Here is a 17030-nt window from a genome sequence, read left to right as displayed (position 1 = left end):
GTTTCCATAGACTTTATATGCAAATGAATATATATTTTTTGTAATGTGTTTTGCTCCCTACATACACAACAACATAAACAATAATGACATAATAATCAGCAAACACATAAAACAAACCCAGCCATCAAAATGACAGAGCAGCTTCAAAATCATGACATTTATATAACTAATAATAATAATTAATAATTCATTGCATTTATTTAGCGCTTTTCCAAGTTCTCAAAGCGCTTTACATAACATTATATGGTCATTCCAGAATTGGAGGACATTTCATGTCCCCCATATTAAAAATAATAATCCATGCCCAAAAAGCTAAAACATGCGCTTGTTGTGTTGAACATACTTGTCTTGAAACAAAATGTATATAAAGTTGTAGAAAAAGTGGTTTCAAAATATTATTAATGATCAAATTGCTCTCGAACACCTCCTAAAATGGCATTTTTCTGGTGTCCCCGCTTCTTGGTGACCAACTTGCATGTCAAATATAACATTTAAAATAGGGATTTTATTTACTTTTGTTGGTATTATTCTATTGATATATGTCTCTTGTATTGGTAAAATCAATTTGTTAAATCATAAACATATTTTAAATAACAGTAATTTTGCACAGAAGGTGTGTCCCTCAACATGCGTTCAACCCTGTTACCCAAACCTTTTTAGATTGGCACAGGAAGTGAACAAACTGTAAATCAGATGACACAGTGGAAGTGACATCAGCAAGCCATGTGCTAGTGACCAAAACTAAGACCTCTCTTTTACTTTTCATATTTTTACAATCGTTTCAGTCTTAAATGAGTGTGGCACTCTAACCCAGTCAACGCTGTTACTCATAATTATTATCAGAATAAAGCATATTCATTTCAAAGTCATCTTTCTTTCATTAAATATCCAAGTTTGTCCTTGCTTTGAAAGTAGCATTACATGCTACATCCAGCAATAATTCCTGAGGTTAAAGCTCAAATTAGCATTGATTTTCAACCCTGTTACTTTCAACCCTGTTACTATGATTAGAGTAACAGGGGTAATTCTTCATTGGAAAATATACATTTGATGCCTAGCTGGGAAAATCACTTTTTTTGATGGTTTATTATCTGTTTTTCCTAAATACATAAAAAAAAGAATTAAAAAAAAAGGTTAATTTTTCAAAAATGTTGGTGTCTAAATTGTGATTGTCCTCCAATTCTGGAATGACCCATATATCAGACATGTAATACATCAAGTAGGAGTTTAACATATATTTTTTTAATTTGTGTTTCCATGGACTGTACATTTTTTCCTGGCGTGTTTCTGTGCAGCATCCATCATTAATTTGTAGGTAAAAGGTCGATTCGCTGTGTTGTGGACATGCATGGAAATCGATCTGGCCCGCCCACCCGTTGACGTCACGTCGTCCTCGCTTGTGATTGGCGGACCGGTGATTTACAGAGTAGCGAAAGAGCCGATAAGTACAGCACGCCGTGTTTGTTTGTTGGTGCTGAGCCGGGCCGAGCAGAACCGAGCCAAGACAGCAGGACTGTGACCCGAAGAAGGAAGAGGAACCAGAACAAATAACTGTCCTGGAAGAGAATATTTAATGTAACCTTGGAGGCGGGTTTTCATTCTGATATAACTGACTGCTGAATATACTCTGTGACGTAAATGTGTGTTATTGCGTGTTTGTTTGCACGAGGGTGGACCTTTAGCTAAAACGTCCAAATAGTACAACAGACAAACTCGTAAGAGTGGAAGAAATGGAGAAATCAGATGTCTTCTCCTCGGACCGAAATATCCTGTGCCTGTTTGACGTGGACGGTACTTTGACTCCACCGAGAGAGGTAAAATCATATATCAATTATGTGTTTGTTTACTATCTGCAACCTTTAAACACATATGTCAAACACACACCCACGAGGGGCTGTGTGTTATCATATGGTAATGTCAAATTGTGTTAATGTATGGTGACCTATTTTAGTCCTGATTTCATTCACATTGAAACTACCCCCCCCCCCCCCCCCCCATGGACTTTCATTAGTGTTTGTTTTGTATTACATTTTTGCAACCATGCCTTTGATTATCTGGGCGAAAATTGACAACGATATACATAGTTTGTTTCATTTTTATTTTCACAATAATGTTGGTTTAACTGGATGTTTCAGTTGTTTTGAAACGTCCACTCTCTCTTCTTCCTTCCATTTCGTGTGTGTGTGTGTGTGTGTGTGTGTGTGTGTGTGTGTGTGTGTGTGTGTGTGTGTGTGTGTGTGTGTGTGTGTGTGTGTGTGTGTGTGTGTGTGTGTGTGTGTGTGTGTGTGTGTTTGTGTGTGTTTGTGTGTGTGTGTGTGTGTGTGTGTGTGTGTGTGTGTGTGTGTGTGTGTGTGTGTGTGTGTGTGTGTGTGTGTGTGTGTGTGTGTGTGTGTGTGTGTGTGTGTGTGTGTGTGTGTGTGTGTGTGTGTGTGTGTGTGTGTGTGTGTGTGTGTGTGTGTGTGTGTGTGTGTGTGTGTGTGTGTGTGTGTGTGTGTGTGTGTGTGTGTGTGTGTGTGTGTGTGTGTGTGTGTACTTCTTCTGCCCAAATAAAAAAAAAAAAAAAAGGCAAACTGTCCTGTTGAGTCCATTGTTCTCTGTTCTCCCTGTGTAATCATGCTTCAACAACACAGTGCGGCACACAGAGATTGCTCGCCCGTGGGTGTGTAATGTGGACATAAAGATAAAACACATGACCAAACAGCTAGAGACATGCCGTTACGTGAAGAAAAGTATCTCCAAAATCTTAGACATTATCGAGTCTCCTGTCACAATACCTAAGGGTGGCGCTAAGCAGTTCACCCAAATAGTCATCATGACGCATGTTCCTGTAATCACCAGAAAATCGACCCTCAGTTGGACGAGTTCTTCCAGTCGCTCCGGAGGAAAGTGAAGATCGGCATCGTGGGAGGGTCGGACTACTCCAAGATAGCTGAGCAGCTCGGGGACGATGGTGAGTCCTCTTCCTCTTCCTGTCTGAACCGTGTTGGCACTGCAGGCTGTGGCAGTCACCCGGATGGATGACAATGCACGACCTCACACTTTAACTTCTTCACACCAGTCAACAGAGAATAGGGTCCTTGGGAGTTGTACAGACATAAACAACACGGATATAATAAATACAACATGCTTTTTCCTCCTCTATTTGTGTCAAAAATTGATTCATGTTGACTACGTTTTGTTTATCTCATCATGATTGTGTTGTTGATGTCACCAGACTGCAGGGAGCCATAGTTAAATAAAGGAACATATTAGTGCAAACTTCCGTACAGTATGTAGCCGTTACAATAGTTTGGCTTATTGGATGTATCTGCAGGATTCTTGACACTTTTGGTTTATTTTTGTTTAATAATCTGGGAATAACGGCAGCCCCAACAACCTCACCGCTGAGTAGACAGAAGGAAGACTTGTGTATCTGTACATATTGTGGCATAACTGGGATAATAATAATACGTTTTATTTCGAGGCGCCTTTCAGGACACCCAAGGTCGCCTTACTTAAAGTTAAAACAAAAACGAAACACAAATTAATCGAACCGACAACTGCTGTGTCAAGAGGGAGCGTGTGGTTTCACATGTGTGCCAAGTTGAGTCTGTATGCATTCTTCTCGATGCCCACATGGCAGCAGGTGGAGTCGTAGCTGCTGGAGAATGTGGTGGATTAGACATGCTGAAAACGTCACTCCAAATGACGATATGTTTTTAATAACTTCCACGTCATGTGACCTCGTGGCAATAGTTTAATTATCATGGTGCCTAATGAAGCTGTTTAGGAAGTTGTACTATGACATTATTACATACATCTGGCAGTTCTTCTATGATTACATTGTTCTGGTTAAAGCTGTACAATGAAAGGTTCAGTGACCAAGCATCGACTGAGTTATTGCTTCAGAGTGTTGCAGTGCACTTCCAAGCCAAAGTGAAGCCAGTAAGATTAGCTTTCTAGGTGGTGTTACATAATCTGCCTCCAGGTAAATATAGCAGGCCTAGTTTCCCTTGTTCACATTTAGCGGAAGAGCCACTCGCAGGTTATTAAAAACCAGGTGAGCCCTTTCGACGCATTTCATTGGTCCATTCTCCTGCAGTGGTGGACAAGTTCGACTATGTGTTTGCTGAGAACGGGACGGTGCAATACAAGGACGGGAAGCTCCTCTCAAAGCACGTGAGTAAGCAGTCCCTTTTGACTTGTTGCTATGTCAGCTTGTTTGCAACATGTCACCTGTAACCACTAAAGAGGAAGACATGAATGAGTGCGTGTGCATCCCATCAGGCCATTCAGAACCAGCTCGGGGAGGAGCTGCTGCAGGACCTGATCAACTTCTGCCTCAGCTACATGGGGCTCATCAAGCTGCCCAAGAAGAGGTGAGCAGCAAAGCCTCAGGTGGACTCACACACACACACACACACACACACACACACACACAAATGCATTCCTTGTATCCCTGCAATCTAATCATCAATAGCATCTTAAAGTAGAAAAAGACTTGCCTCGCATCGTGACGCCTGCATGGGAATAAAGCTAAAACAAAACCTCCTATGGGAAGTAATAAATGCATCCCGGTGTTTCTGTGTCGGTTAACTTCGTTTTCTGACACCTAACAACTACCGTTAACCATCTGTTGTTTCATTCCTGCAGGGGAACGTTCATTGAATTCAGGAATGGCATGCTCAACATTTCCCCCATCGGTCGAAGCTGCACGCGAGAGGAGCGGATCGAGTTCTCTGAAATCGATAAGGTGAAAACCGTTCATCATTCATTTTAATAGTGACCAAACATTACATTACGTGTTAGACGCTTTTATCCAAAGCGATTTCCATCCTCAATACTGTGGGCGATTTGGGGTGAAGCGTCTCAGGGACACAACGACATGCTGACTGCAGTGGGGTTTGAACCTGTGCCCCCTGACCCCAACACCAACCCACTGCGCCACACGCCTCCCAGGAAAACAGAAACACATGTTGCAACAGAACCTGGCAGTTTGCTGTGGTCTTTGTTTTTGGGTTAGCATATTATCATTCTGTCGGCACTTCCTTGAGATGCGGGAATAAGTAATAAACCCGGAAATGAGTTTCTGCACTCCGAGGTTCCTTCCTTGTGAAAAGGACATCTCATTTACATGCTTGAGTTTCATTATAATGCACAGTAGCCTTTCAGCAGCTGAGCTAAACAAACGGTACACTTTGAAGCATCAGGCACAGCGAGGCACCGGCTGCCTCCGTGTCTCGGTTTCATGAAATGGGCTTCATTAATTACACGGAGAGGTCAAACAATGTTGAGCTTTCAGTCCGCCTCAACAGGCCGTCCATTGATGGCTCGCAGAGCAGGAGATATGCAGGAAGCAGAGGGGAGAGGTTTAACCCTCTAGCTACACGCTCACATTAATGCAGCTTTTTTACGTTCATACATTGAATAACGTGTACTCAGATTATATAAACTATGTGCATACATTTAACCTCTTGGAAAACAGAGCAGATAACAGTTGGAATGATGAGGTATGTCGTGTCTCTACATGTCTCCATGCTTTAGTGTTCAAAAAGCTGTGCTGCAGCACCTCTTTTCACCCTCTGTCTGAAACCAGAGCCCAGTCTGCTCTGATTGGTCAGCTATGTTGTCATTGGTCAAACGCTTAGAGATGTCCCGCCCCTTAGCCTATCACGTACAATGTGTTGGAGCGCTAGCCAATAGAAGAGCGAGTGTTACGTAGTGATGTCAGTATTACACGAAAGTAAACATCGGAGTCCAATCGTGGCATTTCAGGCACGACTTGATGCAATAGGGCTTCTTTAAGTAAATGCCATGTGTTCATTAACAAAGATGGCGGAGTCTGACTGCGTTGTCACGTTGTCCACAGAGAGAGAAGATCCGGGAGAAGTTCGTTGCTGCCCTGAAAGAGGAGTTTGCTGGGAAAGGACTGCGCTTCACTAAAGGTGAGGGATATCAGAATCTAAGTGGAAGAGCGGTGCCCTTCCAGAGGAGTGGCATTACACTGAAATGGGAGGAATCTGCATGGTTTATGATATGGTGTGTCTCAGGTTCGTCTTGTTGTCTCCATATCAAACAAGCTCCTCAGAACGCCGTCTTCTTTAATACAAACCGGTTTCACAGCGTGTCCGTCTGTCGTCTCTTATCGCTGATCCAAAAAGACCCGTCTACCCCCAGCTGGAGGAGGTGTGGTGGACGTTGGAGCCCTCAGTTAACCATTACACACACACACACACACACACACACACACACACACACACACACGCACGCACGCACACACCCACTCTCCAAGGTGGATCTGGAGATCAATGTGTGCCTACGTGCTGTGTGAGGAAGGCTGAGCACAGTTCAGACAAAGCACACAGACTTGTTTTTCCTCATTGCTCATAGAGATCTCTGGCGAGTAAAGACAAATGTAATGGTGGAGTTCTTTCTTCGACTTATTATTAACTGGGGTTTATTTGATCAAATAAGATAAAAGATTCTACTTTGCATCCTTTGCAAAACATAAAAAGTCAAATAAAAGTTTTAGATAATAAGGTTAATTGGTTAATCAAAAATGTATAGAATATAAACAATGCAATTATATTATCCGGGGGGGGACTCGGTGATGTGTGCTCCATAATAAAATAAAATAAGTATATTAACTTTAAAAGTAAGTACAAATGTGCAAAATAAAAACATTTAATAAACAAAACCCACCCACACTCTCAGGAAAGTGTGTTTTTGAGGAGTCGGTGCTATTTGCAGATAGGGAGAGGAGACGAGCTGCTGTTCGGAGGATGTTCGGAGTTACATTGCATTTAGCTGACGCTTTTATCCAGAGCGACTTACAATAAGTGCATTCGACCAGGAAGACACAACCTTGAAGAAAACAGAATCATAAAGTACATCAGGTTTCAAAGAGCCAAGTATTTCAAGTGCTACTCAACTGGCTTTAGAGAAGCCAGCCCTTTATTAGTATATAAGTGCTCTGTTAGCAGTTCTTTGTTAGTCATTCTATCGCTCGAAGTGGAGTCGAAAGAGATGAGTTTTCAGTCTGCGCCGGAAGGTGTGTAAGCTTTCTGCGGTCCTGATGTCAATGGGGAGCTCATTCCACCATCTTGGAGCCAGGATAGCAAACCCACGTGTTTTTGCTGATGGGAACTTGGGTCCCCCTCGCAGCGAGGGTGCAGCGAGTCGTTTGGCTGATGCAGAGCGGAGAGCACGTGCTGGGGTGTACGGTTTAACCATGTCCTGGATGTAGGAAGGGCCAGATCCATTCGCAGCATGGTACGCAAGTACCAGTGTCTTGAAGTGGATTCTAGCAGTTACCGGAAGCCAGTGGATCAAATCAGGTTTTATTTATATAGCACATTTTAAAAACGATCTTTGGTCGAGCCAAAGTGCTGTACATGCAAATAATAAATAACACATTACTACAATCGCAAACAGAAGACAATAAATTACAACCGCAAATATAAAACCAAACACAGGGAAAGGTCAGGTGCTCCGCTCTGAAGGCCAGAGAGAAGAAGTGTGTTTTAAGAGTAGATTTAAAGCCCCTAGGCTCTGGGCCGACCTCACGTGGAGGGGCAGAGTGCTCCAGAGCCTGGGGCCGGCTGCTGCGAAGGTGCCCTCGGGTTTTGAGCCTGGTCTTAGGCGCTACCAGCAGCAGCTGGTCAGCAGACCTTAAGGCTCTGGCTGGGGTGCAGCGCTGGAGCAGTTCTGCTATACAGGCCGGAGCCAGCCCCTTTAGTGCTTTGAAAACAAATGAAAGGATTTTAAAATCAATTCTGAACCGAATTGGAAGCCGGTGCAGTGAGGCCAGAATTGGGGTGATGTGGTGACGCTGAAGGGAGCGGAGGAGCGGCGTGGAGTAGAGATGAATTCACTCGGCTTCCTCAGAGTTCCTGTTCCTGTACAGCTGCCTCCCGTCAGAGGGTACTGCTGATCTCTGGGATGGATGTTATCTAAACCTGACAGTGTGTGCAATCTGCCCTGAGAGCACAGAACGAGACGGACACGGAGAGCGGTGATGAGGGGAAAGCTCGACGCTCGTTAACTGTCAACTGGAGGGCGGGGGGGCCTCGCTGCGGGGGGGCCTCGCTGCGGGGGGGCCTCGCTGTGGACCTCTGCCGCCCGTCAGCGCAACTTACATGATGCAGTTTAAACACAGTTAGATAAATAAAGGGCGGTGCCGGCCGTCAGCGAACCGAGCCCGATTCGCCACGGCCCGCTGGCGACCGGCTCGGTTCGCTGACGGCCGGATGCTGTGATTCTCCAGAACACGCAGGTGGCCAGTCCGCCCCTGTGTAGCGTATTATTTTCGATGACAGATGAGCAGATCTCCACCGGGCTTTCGACTAACGACACAGCCACGCAAAAACGGCGGCATGTGCAGCTCCTTACGGGGACTGCAATGTGTGACGGGCGCGGCAGCCTGGTCGTTTCCCCACGGAGGAAAGCAGCAGGAAGTCGACTGGAGTTAAAGAGAGCGGGGCCTAGAAGTTATCCTTCTGCGCTGCGCTGCGTGCATGGCTCCCTTCTGTAACGGGGAGACGCGCTCTGCCGGCGGTCTCGTTCAGGATCCGAAAATACAATTTAAATATTAATATTATATTATATATATTATAGTCAGCATTTAGCAGCATATTGTGACACAGGGGTTGATTTAGAGGTTGATGATGTGTTTTACAGTGTGGGGTTAAAGGTGTGTGTGTGGTGGAGGGTGTGTGAGGGAAGCAGCGCTCTGATTGGCTGGCTGCTCCTCAGCTGTTCACCTTTGTTATTGATGACTCTTTAAATGTTTCAGCTGAGAGGAATATAAGAGGGGGAGGGGGAGCTTTGTGGGAAACTTCAGATACATTTCACAGATTAAAAGGTTGCTTAAACTCACAGCTGAACAACAATGACGGATTTACTGTTATACTTTTTAGGCTTTTTATTTCAGCTTAAAACATTTTCACATTTTTCCCGACTGTTTTTTTTCCTACATTTCCATTTAAAAAAACATAAAAGAAAAGAAGAATGAAAAAAAGTGACATAAAGCAAATAAATAAGTTAATTAAAACATTTTTAAAGCATATTTGAATTGGGAAGAATACACTCCATCTTTTAAAAAACACGTCTGATTTCTGAGTGAATATCAAAGTCAATGTGATCCATCTGCCCAGCGTCGTGCAGCCCCGTCACACACGGTGATATTTCTGACCAAACAATGTCGAGGGTTTTGTTTGTGATGCATCCTTTGTCCTGAATGCCGTGTCTCTCTGCCAACATGTCCTCTGAACAAACAGTCTGTCCCAGCTCGATAAAGAGTTTCAAATGTCCCCATGAGAGCGGACAGTTTGTTCTGCTGAGTGTAGAGGTTAAGAAAAGAGAAAGGGAAAAGTATTTGTCGTCATATTAAATGTACTGGTGCCGTTAACTCGACATAAATACTGCTCTCGCTGCTCTTTCCAATCAGAATGTTCCTGTTCCTCCTTAAAGGAATACAGAGTGCATTAGTTTATAGTATGAAGTTGTTATAACAATGTCCTGGTGGTCCTCTTCTCTTTCAGGCGGTCTCATCAGCTTCGATGTGTTTCCGGAGGGTTGGGACAAGAGACTGTGTTTGGAGCTGCTGGACAGCGAAGGCCTGAACTCCATCTACTTCTTCGGCAACGAGACCTCAGATGCAAGTCAATATTCACATCTACACATCGCTCAGTCTGAACCATATCAATTAACATTTCCCTTTTTAATAAAGGCATCTTCACATTTTTATTTCAATTATCATAGATGCGATATCTTATCGCATTGTTTGGTTCACCTTCACAAATGGTTATCTTTAAGCATAAACATATATCCATTATGAAACGTACGTCATACATCTTCTAGTTATTTTGCCATAAGATTTTGTTTCAGGCGCTTTTCATGACACCCGACAATGTGTTAAATATTCTCAGGGTCGAGCTAGGCTTCCTGCCTCCCCTCTTCAGCTAGGTTTTCTTGTCCCTTGTCTGTACTTTCAGAACAGTCTCACGGCATTTTGTGTTATAGTCACGATATTAATCTATTGATTCGTGTTCACCAACACGATTTTCGCATTTTTTTCGTGTCAAACAGATCGATTTTAAAAGCCATGTAAATAATAACAAATTAGAAGGAAAAACAGATTTTAAATCGTTCAGTATTCTGACACAGAACGATTTTTTGTATTTCTATTGGTAGTATGTTTCGTGCCTGCACCAAATAATAAGAAATTAGAAGGAAAAAAAGATGACAACAAATATAGATTTCAGTATTCTGAGGCTGGCAAGAGAACTCCGACATTATACAATTTTAAATAAAAGGAATAGGGTTAGGCCTAGGGTAAGATATTGAGTAAGAACATTTTCAATTCCAAGTATTCCAAGACCCGACCGGACAAAAAGACGTGGTGAAATACATTGCTTTTAAAATCGTTCTGTGACACGAAAAAAATGCAAAAATCGTGCTGGTGAACACGAATCAATAGATTACATTAATGTCGTGACTACAACACGAAATGCCGTGAGACTGGGTTGATACTTTATCAATATTAAATTACTTGAATATCTGTTTGATTCAGATAAAAAAGGTTTCTGTCAGTGCTTGGAGTTTAAAATGTCTTACCTCGTGACTGAAGATGAGCAGAGCATTAACAGAAATAACTTTGATCTGTTTTCTTAAAGTCATTTCCGTTTTTTCTCATGTTCAGGGAGGCAACGATTATGAAATCTTCAACGACCCGCGGACCATCGGTTTCACCGTCTTCTCTCCGGAGGACACGGCCCGGTACTGTCGGGAGATTTTCTTTGACGCTCCGCCTCACGAGGCTTGATTTCCCTGATCCCTTTACCCACAATCCCCTCTGATGCCTGCTGCCTGCGGCTCTCTGATTGTACGACAACAAGCAACTCTAATGCAGGTCATTTATGAACCACTCCGAGGTACTACTGATGTTCTCCTTTTTAATAATGTGAAAACAACGGGCAGCAGCGCGAGGATTTGACTACATTTTAAACGTTAGTCCTACTGCTTTAAAGATTTTTAAAAAGGGACAGAGGAGGTGTTACATGTTAAAGTAATGTGCCAGACGATTAGCATGTAGCATTAGCTAAACAACTAACAGAGATTATAAAAGAAGTTATTATTGAAAATTATTAATCCAGATTATTTGAGTATAAAGTGATTTTTTTGCACTAATTTTGGGAATCATTTCATACCAATTGTTGGTATTGTTGATAATTGCTGAAAGAGATGGTAAGAGAGATATTAGAGGGTGAGGAGTCCATTTTGAAAATGAGACATGAATGAAGCATAAAAAGCACATGTGGCTTTTTAGTCCTCGGAAGTTGAGGGTGTATGAATCATTCCAGTTATTTGAATGTCTCTGGGATTTATTATGTATTTACTGTGTGATCCCTTAAATATCAAATGTTTTTAAGCTTCAGGGGAGAAGCTTGTTTTGCATCTTAAATTCAATAAAAGGAACATATATCACATTTTATTTACTACTGAATCAATGAATTGATCTTAACCTGTGAGTTGAGCTGCTTCCAAGTCACTCTGCACACTTCTGTCAGTCATTCTTTTTAATGTAAAATATTTTTACAAACTGTATGGCTTGAACGCTGGTCGAATGTAAACATCAATTATTATGCTTGGTTGTTTAGAACTCTTTTAATATGAAGCTGTTTAAAGGGTTTTTTAAATCCCTTTTTTAAATGTGTGAACACTAAATGGGTGATGGGTTTTTATTCTGCCATGACTCAGAATAATAACGCCTCTTTGATGTATCGGTAATGTAAATATGAGGCTTTTAAATACATCAGCTGCAGGACTGTTAACTCTCAAAAGACTCAAAGGATCATGTAGAAAAACACTTTTATGCACAGCAGAAAATGTTAATGTGTTGCTAACTGATTACTTTAAATATTTTCTGGATAAAAAAGTGAATTAATTGTAATAAAACTGTTTTGATATCTTGCACTGATCATAGTTCTCCCGTGTTGTTCTTGAGGTTTGACTAATGCGCTGTTACATGTGACTCACTTACATATCACAGCACCTTCTCAAAACAGTTCCTCAGCCTGTTTTTCTGCCTGTGTTCTCACATGTCACCACTGGAGGGCGCCAGACACTCAAATCCTACCAGGTGCTTCTAAAATACATTACAGTTCATCTTGTGACTGTCTGAACACCAAATGATAGATTTTGAAGAATGCATAACCACTTTGATAGATCTTTAAATCATCGATGTCTCTTTTAATCTCTTAAAAGCCAGTCAGAAAATGTGACTTGGTGTTAATTGCCGTCAAATAGCTGAACTCTTCACCGATAGCAACAGATGAGTAGAAACGGAGCACCAAGAACTTTGAAAGCCAACATTGCTGTTGTTATTTCAATGGTTTCTTTTGTGATTATTTATATTTCGACCCACAGCTAAATGCTATAGGCACAATAAGGCCTGAATAACACAAAGGCTTGGATTGCAGAGTTTAAGCCTAAGTGCTTCCTCAGAGAAAAGGCAGGAAATGATGTAACAACACATGATGTATTTACTTTATTGTTGTTCTTGTCTTTAAAGCTATGTTGCCTCTCCCCCTTAAAGGGGACCTATCATGCAAAGTGCACTTTTTGATGTCTTTTCTACATAACTATGTGTCCCCGGTGTGTCAGAGAACTCACGCAGCGTCAGAAAATAAAACCCTCTCTCTTTTCCTCCGTACCCAAATCTCTAAAAACGGGGAACAACAGAGCTGATCCAGATTTGAGTCCGATATGACGTAATATCTGAAATGTGGACCCACGGCCCAATCAGAAACGTTGCTATCATAAACAATGCCCGACTGTTTTGGACGTAATATGGTCCGTGTTCACATTAGCATCGCTAACACTCAGAGCTAACCTGTACTGGAGAGCATGGCCCTTTCTCATTTCATCAAATCCCCCTCCTCGTCCTCTGGTAGTGACCCGGAAATGAATTTCAGCGCCCATGTTGAAGGACATCTCATTTCTCTAAATGCACTTCGAGGAGCTATAACCGAGGATACACTGATGGGTCCTCCACGGCTCCTTCGTGGATGCATTTCCGGGAACAGAGATGTGACGCACGGCCGGACTTATCTCAGCCAATGACAGCTCTGCATGCATCCCCTGGATATTATTTTATTAACTGCTTTCATCGCGACGTGATGTTTACAGTGAGAACAGCTGTGAGGTCCGTGCAGAAAGCAGAGCAGTGTGTATAATATATATCACTCAGTATAACAGGCCTACTCTTTTTATTTGCTTTAGTTTAGTAAATATCTACAAAGAGTCGATATTTAAAAAAATTCTAAAACCATTTAGTGCTTCACATAATAAAATACACAACGGCTGTAGCCTATTTTAGGAACTGTGTGTGTGTGTGTGTGTGTGTGTGTGTGTGTGTGTGTGTGTGTGTGTGTGGTACAGTCAGTGTGTAGGTGTGTGTGGTACAGTGTGTAGGTGTGTGTGTTGTACAGTCGGTGTGTAGGTGTGTGTGGTACAGTGTGTAGGTGTGTGTGTTGTACAGTGCGTGGATGCAGCGGACAGACAGGTCTCAGTTGGTTTGGTGTCCTCTGCTTACTTTTAATACTTGTAAATAAAACTTTTGGCCCGTAATTTATTTCCTCATTGTAGCGACCAGAGAGGGGGGGGGGGGGGATATATCCAGTCTCCGATAGTGTTACGTTATTATGAGAGTGCTCTGTTTGATTCTGAAATTGTATATATAAATATAAATATATATGTGTGTGTGTGTGTGTCCGCATCTGTAGCCTGTTATTGTCTCATTATACCGCACTGTGAATGAATCAAAGTAAATATATAAGTCATCATGAACACATCTGTCCATCAGACAGAGGGCTGCTGCCTCCTGTCATCATTAATGGACGTCTCTTTAAAATGACCGCTCAGAGGAGAGGAGTTCTCATTTCTCTAACCGCCTGCTGCTTCCCCTCCTCTCTCCTCGGTTCCCCTCCTCGGCTCCTCCGCTCGCATCTCCTGTGGGCGGGACTAAGTATCGAGGATAGGAGTCGAGGAGGGGAGTTCGAGAAATGAGAAAGGGCCCATGTGTGTGAAGAAGCAGGAAGTAAAAAGGAACTCGTGGTATAACCGGCAAGAGAGAAAGCCTTTGAGCTCCAGACTGTTTCAGAGATAATCCTTGATAATCCATGATATGGCGTTTCATCACGGCAGCATTTAGTTTAGACCGTAGCTGCCGGGTCCCGCATGAGCTCAGACCCCTCCTTTTTTATTTGTTATCCATTTTTATTTTTATATAGCTTTATACCCCAACTCAGCATTTTTGAAACAGGAAGTGAAATAGAGGGATATGAGCAGTGGCGTTTCTATATGTACAAAAGTGGTGGGGCACAAAAAACTCAGATGTCTATATATAAGCTTCTGCAGAGAGGTTCATGGCTGGTGAGGCCAGCGGCGTAGCTGTGGGTGGGCCCGGGTGGGCCTGGGCCCACCCACATGCACGTCTGGCCCACCCACAGCCAATCAGCGCTTCATAGCGCAGAACCGGGAAGCCCAGAAGGAAGTGCCAGCAAACTGCAGTTCATCTAGTGGCCGACAGGGGATGGATGAAAAAAGGAGCAATTCCCATAGACCTCCATGTTAAAATGCCCAACTTTACAGCAGTCTGTGTGCGAGGGGGCGGGCAGTTTACACACACGCAGCTGCTACATGCAGCAACACACACGCATGGAGGAGATGGCGGAGAGAACGCGCTCCGAGGTGTGGTTAAACTATAGCCGTGTCGATGGGGACAATACTCGTTACCAAAAGTGGAATAAGAGTTTAGCATTTAAGGGCGGTAACACGAGCAATGTGTCTAAACATTTAGCAAAAGTGCTCCACATCCAGACGGAGGAATGCACCGGGTTGGACTGTCTTTCTAGCAGCTCTGTAGCCCCATCCACGACTAACGTTTCCACGTCAGGTGTTATGCATGCTAGCAGCAACACACAGAGTTAACTACATTATACAAACATGGGTTAATGATTAGAGGTAACTGAGTTATTTATTTTGTTAAAGTTTCAGCTATTCTGTTTACAGTTCTGTCATCACATTATTTAATACGATTTGTTAAAACATTGTTGTTTCTTTTGATGTGAAATATTATGTATTTAATTTAAATAAAAAGCAATGTTAGTTTTGTTCACAATTTGTTTAGTTAGTTTACCTTGTTTTATTCTCCAAAATAACCGATAAAAGTAATGTTAAAGGACCAGATCGATAAGACATAGACATAGACATACTTTATTGTCATTTCAACAAGACACAGAGTGTACTATTAAAACGAAATTTCGTTGTACTGGCTGCAGGAACAGGACAATATAAAAACTTGCTAAAATTGTACATATGAACAAATAATAGTGACATGGTGCTGATACAATTAAAGATAAAGTGTGCATTTAAAATATGAAGACTTACTATACATATAAATAAAATAGACATACTATATAACAAATATGTGCTCTTTAAATAATAATGTAATCTTTATGTTACTGGTCTACTTGCTGTTCAGCAGTCTGATGGCTTGGGGGAAAAAGCTATTGCAGAATCTGGCTGTTTTGCTCTTAATGCTGCGGAACCTCTTGCCGGAGGGCAGCAGGGAGAACAGAGCATGGTGAAGATGAGTGGGGTCTTTAAAAATGTTCTGGGCTTTTGTCAGGCAGCGTTTCTGCGCGGTGTCTCTGATGGGAGGGAGAGAAACTCCGATGATCTTCTCTGCTGTCCTGACCACTCTCTGCAGAGACTTCCAGTCTTTAGCGTTGCAGTCTCTCAACCAGATAGAGATGCCGCTGGTCAGCACGCTCTCTATGGTTCCTCTGTAGAACGTGGTGAGGATGGGAGGGGGGAGCTGTGCAGGAAGTGTAGGCGCTGCTGTGCCTTCTTAAATAGTGATGTAGTGTGAGTGGACCAGGTCAAACTGCTTGTGATATGCACCCCCAGGAACTTGGTGCTGTCTGTAGTCTTCACTGCTGTGCCGTTGATGTGGAGTGGTGGGTGACAGTGCTTTTTGTTCCTGAAGTCGACAATAATCTCTTTTGTTTTATCGACATTCAGGATCAGGTTGTTGGTGTTACACCAGTCTGTCAGATGTTTCACCTCCTCCCTGTAGGCCTGTTTGTTGTTGTCCCTGATGAGTCCCACCACTGTTGTATCGTCCGCGTACTTTATGATGTGGTTGGTACTGAACCTGGAGCATAAGCATAAGCACTATCGATAAAAGTAGTAGTACCGTTAAAGCCTTAACGATACCCATCCCTATGTGGATGTCAGTTTTACACACATTCTGAGGCCGCCGTGCCTATGTTTTTTGTTTTCACTGCTAATTTATGCTTATGTTCTATTAGTGCATTAAAAAATCATTAATGAAGTTTCAGCTCAGACCCCACGCTTAATATGTCTCCCCCTGGCCCACCTACATTTCTCCAGGCCCACCCACACACTAATTCCTGGCTACGCCACTGGGTGAGGCACTGGCACTGACTCTTCAGGTTTACAAATATATTAAATCAAAATATAATATTATTTTCAAGAGCTTTTTTTGTCTGATGCTTCAATTACTTATAAACAGACAGTTCAACCGAAGGATACCCAACATTTTTTAATTTTATCATTTAAATATTGAATTGTTCTCTCTTAGTAAGATCCCATTTTCAATAAAATTGCAGTCTTACCTTGACTTGAAGATTAAGTCCATTTGCCTATCCTTCTGGACAAAAATCTCTATTACTTTTTGTAAAAGTCCTCCTTATCTTCTTGTAGTTTCAAAAGTCTATCATAAATCTAATCTAATCAATAGATTTTGATTCGAAAATGATAAAAGTAGGGTAGACATGTGGATATTATCCGGCTGAACAAAACGTACATTTATCTAACAGCTACGTTTCCCACAGATCTTATTTTGAGCTATTTTCTAAAATCCTATGGAGAAATCTCGTTGCTTTTTTGTGGAGGGAAGCCATGCGCAGCTTACTTCCTGGTTTTAGGACGCCTCACTGCAGCTCTCTCCTCCTCCTCTT

At 42.4% G+C, this 17030-nt stretch overlaps 1 protein-coding gene across 1 annotated transcript; it reads left to right on the top strand.

The window, feature by feature from the left end:
- The first annotated feature begins 1432 nt into the window (after window positions 1-1432).
- On the top strand, window positions 1433-11960 carry LOC117451380 (phosphomannomutase 1-like). Its single transcript, XM_034089651.2, has 8 exons — window positions 1433-1814; window positions 2839-2950; window positions 4082-4158; window positions 4267-4358; window positions 4633-4732; window positions 5849-5924; window positions 9522-9637; window positions 10682-11960. Exons 1-8 carry the CDS (start codon window positions 1731-1733, stop codon window positions 10802-10804), a joined length of 780 nt encoding a protein of 259 aa, XP_033945542.1. The 5' UTR covers window positions 1433-1730; the 3' UTR covers window positions 10805-11960.
- Window positions 11961-17030: the final 5070 nt, after the last annotated feature.

Source organism: Pseudochaenichthys georgianus, chromosome 8, assembly GCF_902827115.2.
Source record: "Pseudochaenichthys georgianus chromosome 8, fPseGeo1.2, whole genome shotgun sequence".
Lineage (NCBI taxonomy): Eukaryota > Metazoa > Chordata > Actinopteri > Perciformes > Channichthyidae > Pseudochaenichthys > Pseudochaenichthys georgianus.
This window is presented reverse-complemented; position numbering and strand designations above follow the sequence as displayed.

Excerpts from the sequence above, each read along its gene's own strand:
- LOC117451380 (XM_034089651.2), top strand. The coding sequence starts at position 1,731 with ATGGAGAAATCAGATGTCTTCTCCTCGGACCGAAATATCCTGTGCCTG. Across the intron at positions 2,951-4,081 it reads TGAGCAGCTCGGGGACGATG|TGGTGGACAAGTTCGACTAT; the intron begins GTGAGTCCTCTT and ends ATTCTCCTGCAG. Across the intron at positions 9,638-10,681 it reads TCGGCAACGAGACCTCAGAT|GGAGGCAACGATTATGAAAT; the intron begins GCAAGTCAATAT and ends TCTCATGTTCAG.